A 15,915-nucleotide genomic window follows, 5' to 3' on the forward strand; every position below is an offset into this window, starting at 1 on the left:
ATTTAGATTTATCGAGAAAAACGAAACCCAGTAAGTTAGGGCACGATTTTCTCGATTCCAAACACGAAATGCTATTTTTTGAAAAAATAAATTTTGTTATATCGAGTAAAAATAAAGCACAAAATCATAGTGAAAGCAAATTACATTATTTATGCATAGCAAGATCATAATGAACATGAAAATATAAAAACGATGCAAACAATAGCAATTAATTTGAACGATCAAATTTATAACATACAAAATAACACAATATAAAAAAAACGAATAAATTTAAATCATCCATTCAAAATAATGACAAAAATGAAATAAATAAATAGCAAATACAATTAAGTATAAAAAGATATATATAGACATGAGCTAAAATATGTGTATACATGAATTAATAAAATATATAAAGTATATTTTAATAAAATAAATTAATATACGTATATATAAAAACATGTACATATATGTAGATGTATAAAACTAATGGAATACGAAAATAAAGAAATACATATAAAAAGTAAGTGTATACATATTGTAAAGTAAAAGAAAAAAATATATATGTACAAATTAAAGTTTTAAAATATGAAAATATACATATGTATACAAATAAATACGTTAATTTATATACATGTTGAAAATATATTGAAAAGGTGTATGTATGTGGATTTTAAAAATATATAAAAAAGTATATTTTAAACTATAAAGATTATATATAAATATGTATATATTTATAAGAATGAAAACATGTATATAGATCTATAGATATGTACATAAGTTATAAAATGTATGAAAATATATAAGTATATATATATTATAAGAATAATGCATGTATGTCATACAAATATATGCATATATATATACGTACCAAAGGGTTTAAATAAAATAAATAAAAATAAATAGGAAGAAATAATAATAATAATGATAATAATAATAATAATAATAAATTTATTAAGAAAATATAAAAAAAATAAAAAGGACTAAACTAAAGATCTAAACGAAATTCGGGGTCAAAACATAAATAAATTAAAGCGGAGGGACTATTCTGAATGCGCATAGAAAAAGCGGGGGACTGGATGGGAAATAACCCTTGTCGATTAAACGACACAGTTCCAACGAAGTCAATGCGCATAGTCCAGGGACCGAACTGAAACAGAAGCAGAAATCGATGCCAAAATTGCAAATATAAAAAGAAGACCGCATTAAAAAGATAAGAAATGCTGAGGGACCAAGGCAGGAATTATCCCAGGAGTCAAAAACGCGCGGGTCAGAGCTCAATACGGCGCCGTTTTGGAGTTACTGATCAGACTCCAAACGGCGTCGTTTCACATCATACAATAGCCCCCCCCAAAACCTAATCTGGTAGCCTACACTCATCCTTTAACAAAAGAAAAAAAGAAACAAAGAAAACAGAGAGCCAAATGCTCTCTCCTCTGCGCCGTTCCGACAACAGGCCACTCGAGAGCCCCCCCTCGCCTTCGCCTATTCAACTCCGACTTACCAGGAGGAGAAGAAGGCTTCATCGGCGCCGTTTCTTAAACAATGATGGCGTTCAAACGGCCCTCGACCTTAGCCCGTTCTCCGATGGCGACGAGGAGGGCCAAGATCGCGACCACCAGGTAATCTCCCTCCCTTTTAAACTTTGTTTTTGTTCTTTTTCTAAGATGAATCAAAATCAAAACCGAAAAGAAAACCCAAAAAAAAGAAAAAGAAAAACGGAAGAAACCAGTGAGCCTTTCGAAAATCACCTTTTTTTTTATTGATTTCCTGTTTTTGATACAATATGCACCTCCTCCTCCCTGTTTTTAGATTCCAGAAAATGGCCTTTTATACCCAAGATAAAACAAAACCAATATTACAATCAAAATGTATTTTTTTATCTGCTGTTGTTTTCTATTTTTGCGTTTTTTTTGTGTCCTCTGTTGCTTTGTGTTGCAGGTGTTGATGAAGCTAGTAGGTGCGGATGGGACGCGACAAATGATGGTGGCGTAGAGGGTCAAGGGTGCGGGGTACGGCGACGGCGCCAGAAGGCCGAAGGTCTAAAGACCATAGATGCGGCGCTAGGGTTTCTTTTCTGAAACCCTAGCTTAGCTTTGAGGGGGTTGGGCTAGTTGGGTCTTGTTTTGGGCTCCGGGTTAGGCTAGGTCTAGGTGGGTTTGGAATTGGGCCAAGGCAAATTGGGTAATGGAATTAGGGCAAAATTGGGCTGTACATTTAGTATCGAGGAAAACTTGTGTCTTCTTCACCATAAGAATTAGACACCTTAACTTACGAATCTTGGCATGTCTTCTGCTGTGTTAAAAGTCACATTTTTCTCCCGATTTAATTTTTCATCACCGTAAAGAAATATTTTTCATTCCATTTTTAAATTTCACAATTGAATTTTTATCATGTTTATTTTTGTTTCGTGCATGATTTTTTATATCAAGCAATTATATTAAATTGAATTAAATTTGGAATCAATTTAAATTGGTTCATAAAGAAAAGTTTTTTCAAACACAAAAATCTAAGATATTGTTGAAGAGATATTGAATTCTATATCATTCAACTATTTAAAAAATATAATTTTTTTAAATAAATAATTTATTTATATATTTTTTAATAACATATTCCTTTATTCTAATATTAATAGCCACTTTTTATTATTACCCTACAAATTGAGGGGAGTATAGGACTTCAACCTACACTATAAATAATATAAATAATATAAAACAAAATATTATTATTATTTGATGCATACTATATTTAACTCCACAAACCTAATCAAATTGGAATTCAAAAACCTAAATCCTAATCAAATATTATTCTAAAACAAAAGCGCAAGATTTTTTGGTCTAAAATCTTCTAAACAATGTAATTCAAAGAAAACCCTAATCTTTAGTTCGTTCACTTTGTTCTTCCTCATCTTCTAGGCTTCTAGCTGTGACTGTCATTGCCAACCGAACTCCTTCGCCGCCATATTGAACTGCCGCCGAGTCCATGTAAAATAGACCAATGGCCACGGAAACGCCAAAGAAATCTGGGCCTCCTAAAATAGTTACTCTGAATAACGCATTGAAACTGGTAAATATCTCTTTCGCTTTTAATTCTAATGGTATTGATGAATTTTTCATGGTTTTCGATAAACATGATCTGGGTTTCTTGTTTTGACTATGTTAAAAGTCGTATTCATCATTGAATTAATTAATTATCTGGGTTTGAACGGTTGCGATTGTCTGGTATTTGGAAAGAAAAAAGAATACTTTGTTACTGATATATGATATGAAGATGGCGAGATTTGGTAATATACTTAGATGTTTGAAGAAGACCTTGGAGTCTTTAGGATCCTATTCTGGTTTACATTGCTTCAATCTATTTACTGGTTGATTGGGTTTCTCCATTGCTCACTAGATGGAATAATTTGCTGTGTTTATTGGGGATTTTGTGATTATGATAATAGTTTCTACTTGTAGACATTAACTGATTGAAAAAGGAAAAAAGAAAAAAGCTTTGGATTAAAATAGAATCATGCATATTGGTCAACAAAAGAAAAAGAAGATTTAGCATGTTTTTGTGGGATTGAATTGGATCAGTATTATAGTTTATTATCATGATTATCCATCTTAAGCTTATTCCATATATTTACATAAGACACACATACAAAAAACACTTTATGTACTGCACTTCACTAAGGATGAGTTTGGATGGGCGATGCGTTTACCTACGGGTAGTGTAAAAACAGCGGTGGCGGTGAGATTAGATACTGTAACGATACTGTAGCGTAAGACAAAAAGTAAGCTAAACGCACTACACTGCACCGCCGCCCCAAACAAAGCCTAAGTGAGCATATTTTTTTTACCCTGTTGTGTCTCATGCAATATAGGAGTTCTAGTGCCATTGGTTGTTCCAGTTACTGTTCTTACTTTTTTGTGACCATCGACCAGTTTATTAGTTTAATATTAACTCAAGTGATATGCAGGCCGAACAATGGGTAAATAAGATGAATGGATCTGCAGAATATGAAGTAGTGGAAGCAGAACCAGAAGCTCGGCCAGAAAGGTCAGTGGGACTGTATTTATCATAGTCATGTTATGTATTCATGCACCGTTCTGATGTGTTTTTAACAGGCTTGGACTCGGAGCAAAAGTTCCGCGTCAATCAAAAGTTGGACTCTCTAACGACCCAGTTGAGAGAAAACTATCTGCTAAGTTGGGTGTTGGAAAAAGAAAAGTTTTCAAAAACCAGGATTCTACCACCCCTTCTAGTAAAGACATGGTCGATGAAGATGACGGTGATGAGGATTTAGATAGTAGAAGTAGCGCATTTTCTAAGAAGAGAGCAGTTCCTATGACTTCCCAGTTACAAGTAAAGAAAAAACCGAAATAACTTGTAGCTTTGGAATGCTTGAATGTAGCAAAATTCTATGACCTTTCTAGTTGGATTTAATGACTTGTAAACACTTTCCATAATGGAAATATGCAAGAAAAATTGAAGTTTTTGTTCTATAGATTGCTGTATTAGAAAAAAAAATATAAAAAGTTCTTATATGTTGAGAAGTTGCATTTATCATTTACATGTCATCCCTTATGGAATAAGAATTGAATTAATATCATTTCATTAAGACAACAAAACTATGAATAATGGATATGTCTTTGGGCATGGTGGAAAATGCTGCATCTCTTGAGGGCCTCTCCATTAGAGAAGGGTATTTGGTGAAATTTGACTTGGATCCTCTATAAGTAGTTTAGTGGCGTCCTTTGTCGGTTTCAAATGAATGGTTATGTTTAAAAAACGTTTCAGATGTCACTTTCTTTCCATTAATGACTTGAATTTCATTGTTCTAGTTGCTGACAATGTGTAGACAATGACTCAACGACCGACTATTGTGGGTGGTATAGTTTCTAGTAACTGATTGGCCTGCACTTCTCTGATAGATGACCGTGCTTGCCCACTTAAGTTTGGTTGACATTTGCAAGCCTTTTAGTTGTCAACGTGGACATGATGGCATGATGATGCTTTAGGTACGTACCAAAATATAGACTTATTTAGGTAATAAAAGGATAAAAAAGTTTACAAATAGCTTAGGATTTTCTTGATAAAATAACTTTTTTTTAAAATAATACATAATGTAAAAACCTTATTAATATAACATCAATGATTGAGGAATGTAATTAAAATGTTTTAAAGTTTTTGGACCAATTTAGAATGAAGGCTACAGTTTGGGGATGTATGGTAAAATTAACTCATGTATGCATTCTTTCAAGATGTTCAGTGTTATTATTTTCAACAATCATAGCTTCTACATGCATACATACATATCGGGTATATGAAATCTATCATAGTAGTCAATCACTCCACTTCAAAGCACTCACAGGTCTAAATACCCCATGCTCACAGATATAAGGAAGAACACTACTTAACCAAACCCAAGAATAAATGAAATCAATCAGAGTTAAGAACACACCATCCACACAAACAAATACACACCAAAATCTACAAACTCTAACTGTAAGAAATAAAAGTTTATCATCACTTGCACTAGGAGAAATGACACCATGATATAGTGTAGTTATTGATTAAACTAAACCAAGAAAGGCCTCTGAAATCAAGTGTTTGCATTGCAATGGATCTCTGCACATGAAATAGGAAGCTTCAAACTCACTTGTAAGAACTCCATGTTGATTGGTTATTTGATGAGGATAAGATTTCTACCATATTGACATGATTTGAATGGAAAAGGTTACAAAGAAGCATAAAACACTTCAAGGAGAGTTATATTAAGCCCTTCTTGCTAGGTTGAGACCTCGATTAGCTTGCTTTGTCCAATTCTGACTCATTGAAATGTGCATTATTGGTATGAAGTATGAACAAAATTGAGTCAGTCACCTCTTACAAGTTGCTGTCACTCTTGTAGCCCTTCAGCATGATATTCACATTCCAGACTTACATTTAAGAAGCTTGTTATAGTGTCTTCAACAAAGTCTTCAAATATGGCTTTGCTAATTTCACTGCCAATACAATCAGTGTCAAGTCGAAGATCCATCCATGTTCCAACCTTAGCCATGTCTTTTCTAACTATCTGGTCCAGAGAACGAGGCAATGGCATTGGGAGCATGTGCCAATAAACCCCTTGCCAGATCTCTTCAATGGTATTTTTCATGTTTGGGATAGGACGGATGTTGGTTTTAACAAACAATACGCCAGGGGAACCCAAATAGTACCCACAAACCTCCACCAGAACTTCATTAATGCAATCAAAGAGGAGGTTTTTGTCATGACAAAGTTGGTTGGGCAAGTATTCTACCTCATCAAGCAACAAAGGGTCAAGAAGCATGTCCGAAGAAAGTGACCTGATGTAGAATTCATCCCATTCGAAACTTGAGGCTTCTAGCACTGCCTTTACGTACTCATATATTGATTCCTTATCATCCATACAAGTTTTAAAACGATTACTGCGATCTGTGGCTAAAGAGCCACCATGTTCTTCAAATCGAATTCTTAGTGGTTGTATGGATGTTTCACCTGAAGATTGGTGAAAAAATCCGCATCATCCAAAATGTGGCACAAGAAGGTTAAAAACAAATGTAGAATATGAAATAAAACAGAAGGCTTTACTCATATGTCTTACCAGAAATACATCTGATGCTAGCAGGGCTGATAACATCCTCCGAAAATATTGGCTCGAGAACAGAAACGGGACTTGGTCGCTCCTCTAGACCTTCAACCTTTTTGGTTAATGATGAGTTTGATGGAGAAGCTAATGGAGAAAACAGTTGTTGGTCCTCTTCGGTTAAATCCTGGAGATAGAAGAAAAGAAAATCAGTAGGATGAGACTTAATACATGCAATGCATACAACAAATCGAACACTAGCAAGGTAAACTGAAGAGCTTATATTTTCCTTATGGGGTTTTAACTCTGCCTTCAACATAATAATAGAAAACCATGATGATATCAAATGGGTGATATATTTTCCATATTCCCGATGGAAGATCAGATATTAATCGAAGGGCATAAGTAGCATGTGTTCATCATTACAATCTACTTCATAATTACAATACATAGCAAATGGCATTACTCTTACCTGTTTCGAGCATTCCGGATATTGCTTTTCATCATAAACTTCGGACATATCGACATTTTTGTCATCTCTAGTAATTGAATAGTCATTCGTGTCAGAGGAAGCATCCAAGAGCTCGGTTTCTCCTTCACCCGTAATTTCAGTTTCTTCAACAACAATGACTTCACCTGCATAAACTTTTATCAAGGTTAAATATTAATAAACCTCGATATTCATGATTGCCATCATAAATTAAATAACTATAAAATAATACCTTCGCAACTCGTTTCGTCTTTAGTAGAAGAATGACTTTGATCCTCTTTGTCATCATTCACACAAGCGTCGAGTTTGTTTAAAATTGCATTATCACCTCGGACTTCATCACCGTTTTTATTATCGGAAACGCCGGGCCGGCTCTCTGGTTCCACCGCAGATTGACTTAGATTACTCACATTGTTTTGTAATTTCTGGAACTTGTCAGGGCTGGCAAATCTCGACTGTGCAGTTATAGAACTAGGCTCCGGGTTCCTCGCAGGGCTGCTGATGGGTGATGAGTTATAATCTGGGAGAGAGAGAATCCTCCCTAAGGTTTTCGGAACCTGTCTGCCTGAAAGATCCATAATGTCATCCCCATTGGTTAGCATCTCGGAGAGATGTTTCTTTGCCTCGATATAGATGTTTGAATGCCTGGAAAAATGAGTAGTCTCATATTCTGTACTCGATTCAGGGACCTTTAGCTTGCTTGTCTTTTCTCCTTTCTTGACACTACTGGAAGGTTTCGCAATTCTTTCAATAAAGAAATGGTCTTTAGTAGGAGAATTCATCCCAATATATTCCTTTAATCCTCCATTGTCACTCGAACTTTGCCGCTCACCGGAAAGTCTTTTCGGTATTTCTTTTGCAGGGATTCTATGATGCTCTCTTCCCATAGCGTGTCTCAACTTTCTTTTAATTTCAGACAGGAAAAAGTGGGAACCAACTTTCTCATTTGGCTCTCCATGTCTGATGATGTTCTTAGATTCGGGTGACGAACCAATGTTACTTCCAGTTTCAGCAGTTTGTGAGCATGTCGGTCCAGGCTTCAAAACTACAATTCTAGTTGAAGCTTCGGAAACCTTCTGTTCATCTGATAAGTCTCTTTCCTGAGACTTGGACTTTCTTCTAAAGAAATTACGCTGTTTTCTATTAACAGTCTCATTCGGTTGTCTTAAACCAGCAGGCTCTTGCTCTGAAAAGTTGGATCCAGAAAAGGGCTTAGACTCCTCATCTCGAGCATTTGTCGAATTCTTAGAATTTTTGACCAATGATGAGTTTGGATCTCGTAGAAGTTTCAAAAACAATTCCTCATTTAAACTCAAAATTTGAAGTGCATCCATAGCTTCTTTTGAGGCTTGGAGTTCCCCACCTTCAGTAAGTTGGTTCCTATTAGTAAGCTTTTGACTCACTAAGAACTTGATAGCCTCACTCACTTCTTCGAAACGGGAGCTCTTCATATTTGGCTGCATGTGACCTTCAACAGGCTGGTCACGATTCACACAATCGATTCTTTTTGACCCATTTCCTGACAGAGCTCTTCTACAAGATTGTCTATGTCAAGATTGCTTGTAGTTTGTTGCTCAGATTTATGATAACAAGAGATTTCTGATACCAAGGTCCTAGCAGCATCAACATCAAGACTGCCACCGGAACTTTTCTTCCGAGTTTTGTTTCTTCTTTTCTGGCTCTTCCTTTCATTGTCTCCTTCACCCAAATCAAACTGTTTTGCTTCAAGTTCAGTATTGTTTAACTCTTCCTTTGTAGCATGCTCTCTTGACATTTCTTCTTCGAGAAGTTTCTTTACGCTTGGCTTACATGTATCCATTGCCATTGCCTTATCTTCACCCGAACTAGTTGACATGTCAATTTTATTTCCCGAATTTCCCATACCTGCAAAATCAAAAAGGAAACTAAGAATCTATGCTGCTCTTGTTCTTCTATGAACATTCCCGTGTAGGACACATACTCGGGAAACCGATTTTATATTTAATGATACAAACAAGCTAAATAATCTTTTAACAATATAAGGGCAATCCAAAAGGCCATTTATAAATCACTTACCGACTACATTTCTTTTCCCACGCCTTCTATCCGAAAGCAGTCTCTGAGTTGATCGACCATGGCGGAAATCAAACATAGTAATCAAGCCCCACATACAACCCATTTGATCCCTTTCGTATCGAACAGGGCATCTATTCGATCCTTTCGCCATGATAAATACAGTCTTTATTTGAGACTATAATGCTTTCGTAATCAAAAAGTTTGCTGACAGGTGGTTTCGAATCTGATAAACAGATGGAATCAACAATTAAAAGGACATAATAAAGAAACATAAGCAAAACAGTTAAGACAGAAAAAATATAAATAAAAAACTAGCTCTGTAAATCAATGTTTCAGACAAGAAACCAAAGATAAATGTGGTAAATAACCATATGATTATCACTGCAATAAGATCAGCCCAAATAGCATATGAACTCATGAGAGACTCGTGACATTCATATGCAAAACCAGACATTTCCTTAAACAGATCAGGTTTTAAAGACATCAGTTCTGAACTTTCCTTAAACATTGCTAACCCTTTCCTTCTAACCCCTTCTTTACACAAATATGGCTCTAATTTCCCTCATGCAGCACCTAAATCATAGTCCAATAATGTCACAAAAAACTGTAAAATCAGAAAGCTGTTTGATGAAGAAATGAATGTACTTGAAGTAAAGAGTTGTTCAAAACCCAAAACCAGAAAGAACTAGGAGAGAAAATGTAGCTAATATGTTACCATAAAAGAGTAATATATATAACAATATTCCAATTTCAACAACTCAAGTTTCCCTAAGCAGTGTAAGCCACAAGCTTCAAAGGCAAAAACTTTCTTTGGATGCCAAGGTATCATTAAAATACCTGTCTTTTTGCCTTGACCAATGCCTCAAATTCCTCACTAAGGGACTCAAAGAGAATTGTGAAAATTCTCTTTTTTTTAGCCCTTTTTTCTTGGATCTTCACTTCAATGGAAAGATCAATTGAAACTGAAGATTACAGATTGAGATTTCCTTTTATCTCTAAACACTTGAAAATCAACAAAAAGACATGCAAAATCATCAACTTGGGGAAGTGATCAAAGCCTTGAACATAGTAAACTCCTTGAAAACTGTGCCTTTGCATGGGCTAAAGCTGAATTCCCCTCCCAAAAAAAAAAGCCAGAATTATACTATATTTGTACAATTGACATAGTTGAAGTACTTAAAAGAAAAACTGGGTAGCTTCTCTTTTTTGTCATTTTCAATGCCTTGAATGCCATAATCTCAAAAGTACTTGAAACAACCAAATTTTCATTTCTTCCATTGATAGCAACCAAGCATAAAGCTTTCTATGAACACCAAAATCAGTTTTTTCTTCAAAATTCTGATAAAAAAAAAGGATCAAAATCAGATTTTTTTTTCTGAAATTCCCACTTCAACCTCAAAAGCTAGCACCTTACACTAAGCTCCCATAAATAAAAATTCTGAGTAAAAACTCAGAAAAAAACTGAAATATAGAGAGAATATAGGAAGAAATTGTGGGTGGTGATGCTGGTGGCATATTTTGACAACCAAAAAAAATGAAGAAAACAATGCTTTTATCTTGCACCGACCCTTGATTTTTTATCAATAAAACAAGAAATGGGCAGGCATTATAGACTGGGAAAATAAAGTGAAAACAAAGAAAAAGAGCAAAGAGGCTTAAAAGAAATGAAAAAGAAAGAAAGAAAGTGAAAGTGGGAGAGAAAAAAAAAAAAGGAAGAGAGTTACAAATATTGTTGGCCAAAGACAAAGGAAGTCGTCAATAGTTGGGAACAGGAGACGTGACAGTTGGGGTTTTTTTGTTTTATGGAAATGGACCCACTTTTAAAGCAAATTTAGAGAAATTTAAAAAAAAGTTTTAAGTTTGCTTACCATATATAGATAAGTAGATAAGAATAATTTAATATAGAATTAAATTTATTTTATTTTATTAACACTATATATATTAGTTTTGTATTTAAAATTTGATTTCAAGACTAAATAATTTTAAAAATAAATAATTTTTATAAAAAATATTTAATATGTATTGATGTATAAGTCTTGTGTACCATTTATAAATAAAAATAAGATAATTTATTATTAAATAAAATGAAAAATAATAAATAAAGAATAATAAATTTTATATTATAAATAAATGCTAAGATCATAAAATCTAAAGACGAAATCTTAAGACCCAAAAACTTAAATTCAATATCTTAAATTTGAGAGTTATTAATATTTATTTATAATAGTTAATATTATTATTAATATTTATTTATAAGTTCTCTGTATTTTTTGTTTAATTTAATGATTAAGTGTCATGTTATTATTCATTGATAGTGTATGAGACATATGTATAGACGTTAGGGGTGAACAAAACTCGATTCGAATCGAAAAATAGAAAAAAATTTAAAATTCAAGTTAATTAAATCAAATTATTCAATTTTTATAATCAACTTGAAAAATTAATTCGGTTTATAAAGTTCAAGTCAAGTTGAATTTTACAACTAGAATAACAAATTGGTGTAAATACTTGTTTGGTCTTGCCAATTTTAAAAATGAACAAATTGATCCCTTTCAACGAAAATGTAAAAGAAATTCAAAAAAATTTTAAAATTTTTAAATAATTTGAAAATATTTATAAAAAAATTTAAAAATTTTCATATATTTTTTAAAAATATAAAAATTAAAAATTCTAAAGGATATATAATAAAAATTTTAAAATTTCTAAAATACTTAAAAAAGTAAATTATCAATTCAAATTTATCATATTAAATTATCGTGTTTTTCATCTTATTTTACTTTGAAAGAGTTCTCAAATATATATATGGATTCAAATTTATGTGCTCTAACATGACATTAACTATATTGTAACAATATTTTAACTTAACATGTTTAACTTTTTTTTTTAATTTAACTAGAACAATTTTACTCAATTCGATTTGGAAAAAAAATTAAATCGAGTTAAGATTATAAAATAGGATTTGTCAATTTTCACTAACTAGAAAATTTTTCACTTGATCCAATCGAACACTCACCCCTAATAGATGATGTATCAAATATTATTCTAATTTAAAATAATCTAATTATATTCATACTTAAATTTAATTAATATAATAAGCATATTTTATAACTTAAATTTAGTGTTGAATCTTTTAACACTTAATTTTTTAATTACAATGTACTTAATTGAATTGAAAATTAAAGTTTAATTAATAAAATTATTAATTAATTTTCATTAAATTTAAATATGTGATATGTTAATATTCAAAATTTTAATTTAAAATTTAATTAACAATACCATATTTAAATTTAAATTTAAAGAAGTTATTTTTTAACAAGTTTAAACTTTTCAATTAAATTGGTTGAATTCAAAACTTCAAGTTTTAAAACTATAACGAGTTAATGGATTGAAGGCATAATTAAATTAATAGAAAAATAAAACAATATTTAGGCATCACTATGAGTTCTTTTAATGCCGTTTAATTGACTAATGCATTAGTTGAATTAATAAACTTGATGAATATTATTTTATAGTATTATTGGGATCAATTTATGGTTATTTTTATGCACAATATTTTGATATATTTGATATTGGAGTACAAGCATGATGGGATCATGTGCTTTCGAGGGGTTCAAGTTGATTTTAAAAATATATAAACTATTTTTGATTGGAAATAATCGAAGAATGTCACTGAAATGTGTAATTTTCTAGATTAACAAGTTTTATCATGAGTTTTTGATTATTAGTATTTTTTTTGGGTGAAATTGTTGAAAAAAAATGAAGTTAAAGTGGAATAAATAGGTTAATGGAGTTTTCATCAAATTAAAGCTTTTGATTTATACTAATGTTCTATTCTTTCTTACTTAGTTAATTTCCCTGGATTTTGTGATTTATACCTATGCCTATTAATATTAAAAGGTCATCAAAATCATTTATTTATCATTTATTGATATTAATTTATATTCAACAATTAATTTTTCTATCTGTTTATAATAATATTGAATCTATTTTATATTTATATATTTTTTAAATATTAATAAACCTTAATTAAGAATTTTTTATTAGTTAATGGAATGGTTTTAGGTTAATGAGTGCCTAAGTTCAAATCTGCCTATATGCAAATACAATATTACTACTTAAAAAGGAGGGCGTTTCCTTTATTTTATCCTACAACTCGGATGGACGGTCAAATTGTGTCTCTAGAATATTTTACACAAGCCTATGCAATTCTATACAAGGCTAGGTTCTTCTAGAGCTTTTGCAATGTACTACTCTGAAGGGACTTTCAGACTTTTTCAAAGCTTCTAAGGTTTTCCTACATGTTTTAGAACTATTCAACAGATTTCCACTACCTTTAGAGTCTTTCATCTCAAAAGTGTATCGTTCTAAACCTATTGCAATGGAGGAGAGGGTCTCCCTAAGCCCTCAGTGGCATCATCCTCACCTAGATAGACCTGTTTCTGCATCTGATGGCTATTGATTGGACTTGTGATGGTTTACGACAAACATTGACACTTCTTTATTTACGTTTTGTATTGATTTAATTTTACATTATAATTATTTATATTATGTTTGTGAATGTATTATATTTATAATAATAAAATTTTTAAAAATTATTAATAAACTATATTATATAAATATTCAAATATTTATGTTATAGTTTATTAGTTTTTATAGCCTATCATATTTTATAATATATTTTAATCATTATGTATATATATCATAATATTACATTATAATCATATTATAACTTATATTCTTGGATTATATTAATTATCTTGGTAAGGGTTGATAGTGGATAATAAAAAGTTTTATGAGAATTCTGTACTATGAGTTAAATTTTATTTTATTCTCATATTAAAAAATTAATAAATTAATCTCGATACGTTAGGTCAAAAAGTAAGTTGATCATTTTTGCTAAAACTTTTATCAATTTGTACTGTTAAAAATTAACATAATTGATGAAATAATCAAACAGTGGCATATGGCGTGCCACATATACCTCATGCAGATGTGCAAAGAACAAATTTTAATAGTAAAAATGAAAGAAAATTTTAATAAAATGACCAATTTGCCAGCGCATAACCCCTGGAAGGGGCTCATCCCCTTAAAATGGATTAGCCCTTTAAAATTTTTAAAATTTTAAATTAATAAAAGTAAAATTACACTTTTGACCCTCCTAAAAATGATAAAAAATTATTTTAATCCTTTAAAAATTATAAAGATATATGCTATTAAAATGGTAAAATTGCATTTTTACTATCATAAAAATTATAATTTAATTTCGTCCCCTAAAATTTTTTTTAGCTTCGCCCCAACAGTTTTTTTTTTGATCTAACGTATATTAGACTAATTAGACCATTTTTCGAGTAGAGAAAAGAAAATATAATTTAAATTCTAATATGGGAACATACGTGATTCTTTTATATGTGATAGTGTGATAAATATGACATGACGAATGTATTAATACTATATTCATATTTTCTGTAAATCCTTTTATTATATTTGTGAATTTTTATATATTCATTATTCATTAGTAATCTTTATAATAAAATTACTATTTTTATATTTTATACAATCTTTATGATAAAATTATTCTATACAATAGATAGTTTGTTTGTTTTCAAAATTATGAATGTCGGTCCATTGGTGTCCACTTTTTCCTTCGCTAGAATGGAAAAAGATAAGTTAAGGCCTTGCTGGTGATGTTGAGAAATGTAAAGCCATAATACTATCTTCCATTCCATTGATAGGGAAATGTAAAGGTGAAAATTGTACAAAAATAGATGTCACTATATATATATATATATGGATATTCATATAACTTTTAAATATAATATAATTTTTTATATAAATTATTTTTAATTCTGTCATGTCTTGTTTATCTAAATATTTACATTAACTTTTATTATATTTTATGTCAAATTATTAAATATTTTAGTTTTTTTATTACTCCATTGGATCAAGAAATTTCTCATAAATTTACTTCTATATAAAAAATACATACACTATATAAAAATAGAAAATATTAAGCACGAAGAGTTTTTATCATATTTGTTGTTTTTGATATAATACTTAAAACTACTCATAACTTCTCTTCAACTCTTAAATAAGAAGATAATACGTTCAACGCACTCGAACTCACGTTTTCCTACACTGATAACAATATCAATATTAATACAATCGAGCTAAAACTCATTCGACATAATATAAAATAAATAATTCTAACTAGCTTAACAATAACTCAAATACTATCTTTATTTTATATTTTATCATTAATCAAAATGTTTCACCTAAAACGTACAATGAAAGGTAACCATTAGGCTTTCATTGAATATTATAATATAATATAATTAGAAATATTTTAGAATTTTTATTTTGCTTAGTCACGAATAACATGCCTACTTTAATAACAAGTAATAAAAAATAATTTTAAAAAAAATACAAAACGCGTGGGACTACAACTAAAAATAAATAATTAATTAATTAATTTTAAAAAAAAAGTGGATATGAGAATAAATTTTTGAGTGACTTCCACACATTTGTGAAAGGATAGATACCGTGTGAGCAAAGATTTGTAATTTATAGGTACTTTATATTAATTATTATAAAATATAATGAAGCTAATAATTATAATAATGTTTAAAATTGGACCAAAATAAATATGGATAATTAGCTTGAGGTTTAGTCTTATATTATATATATATAATATTTTCTTTTAAAGATTATACTTAGTTGAATAAAATAAAATAAAATTAAATTAAATTGTTATATAGAGTACAAAAAGAATATATAAGTGCAAAATTTATGATGGGATTAT

At 30.7% G+C, this 15,915-nt stretch overlaps 2 protein-coding genes across 3 annotated transcripts; one reads left to right on the forward strand and one right to left on the reverse strand.

Moving 5' to 3' along the window:
- The first annotated feature begins 2,653 nt into the window (after positions 1 to 2,653).
- Positions 2,654 to 4,466, forward strand: LOC121214624 (uncharacterized). The gene is made up of 3 exons (XM_041088465.1): positions 2,654 to 3,045; positions 3,941 to 4,020; positions 4,089 to 4,466. Exons 1-3 carry the CDS (start codon positions 2,977 to 2,979, stop codon positions 4,345 to 4,347), a joined length of 408 nt encoding a protein of 135 aa, XP_040944399.1. The 5' UTR covers positions 2,654 to 2,976; the 3' UTR covers positions 4,348 to 4,466.
- A 911-nt stretch (positions 4,467 to 5,377) lies between these two features.
- LOC121203570 (uncharacterized) lies at positions 5,378 to 8,524 on the reverse strand. 2 transcript variants are annotated; one of them, XM_041088455.1, is made up of 4 exons: positions 7,294 to 8,524; positions 7,044 to 7,207; positions 6,590 to 6,758; positions 5,378 to 6,483 (listed from the first exon to the last, which is right to left on the reverse strand). In XM_041088455.1, exons 1-4 carry the CDS (start codon positions 8,522 to 8,524, stop codon positions 5,864 to 5,866), a joined length of 2,184 nt encoding a protein of 727 aa, XP_040944389.1. In that variant the 3' UTR covers positions 5,378 to 5,863. The 2 variants fall into 2 exon arrangements, with proteins under 2 accessions (XP_040944389.1, XP_040944387.1); XM_041088453.1 differs by having other exon boundaries at positions 7,044 to 7,216.
- Between the last annotated feature and the right edge of the window lie 7,391 nt (positions 8,525 to 15,915).

The sequence above is a fragment of the Gossypium hirsutum genome, chromosome A02 (genome assembly GCF_007990345.1).
Source record: "Gossypium hirsutum isolate 1008001.06 chromosome A02, Gossypium_hirsutum_v2.1, whole genome shotgun sequence".
Lineage (NCBI taxonomy): Eukaryota > Viridiplantae > Streptophyta > Magnoliopsida > Malvales > Malvaceae > Gossypium > Gossypium hirsutum.

What these genes read in the sequence shown, in the direction of transcription:
- LOC121203570 (XM_041088453.1), bottom strand. Translation starts at nt 8,524, where the DNA reads ATGCAGCCAAATATGAAGAGCTCCCGTTTCGAAGAAGTGAGTGAGGCT. An exon ending in ATCCGGAATGCTCGAAACAG is followed by an intron (nt 6,759 to 7,043) that starts GTAAGAGTAATG and finishes TTCTATCTCCAG; the next exon opens with GATTTAACCGAAGAGGACCA. An exon ending in TAGCATCAGATGTATTTCTG is followed by an intron (nt 6,484 to 6,589) that starts GTAAGACATATG and finishes ACCAATCTTCAG; the next exon opens with GTGAAACATCCATACAACCA.
- LOC121214624 (XM_041088465.1), top strand. Translation starts at nt 2,977, where the DNA reads ATGGCCACGGAAACGCCAAAGAAATCTGGGCCTCCTAAAATAGTTACT. An exon ending in TGAATAACGCATTGAAACTG is followed by an intron (nt 3,046 to 3,940) that starts GTAAATATCTCT and finishes AGTGATATGCAG; the next exon opens with GCCGAACAATGGGTAAATAA. An exon ending in CCAGAAGCTCGGCCAGAAAG is followed by an intron (nt 4,021 to 4,088) that starts GTCAGTGGGACT and finishes TGTTTTTAACAG; the next exon opens with GCTTGGACTCGGAGCAAAAG.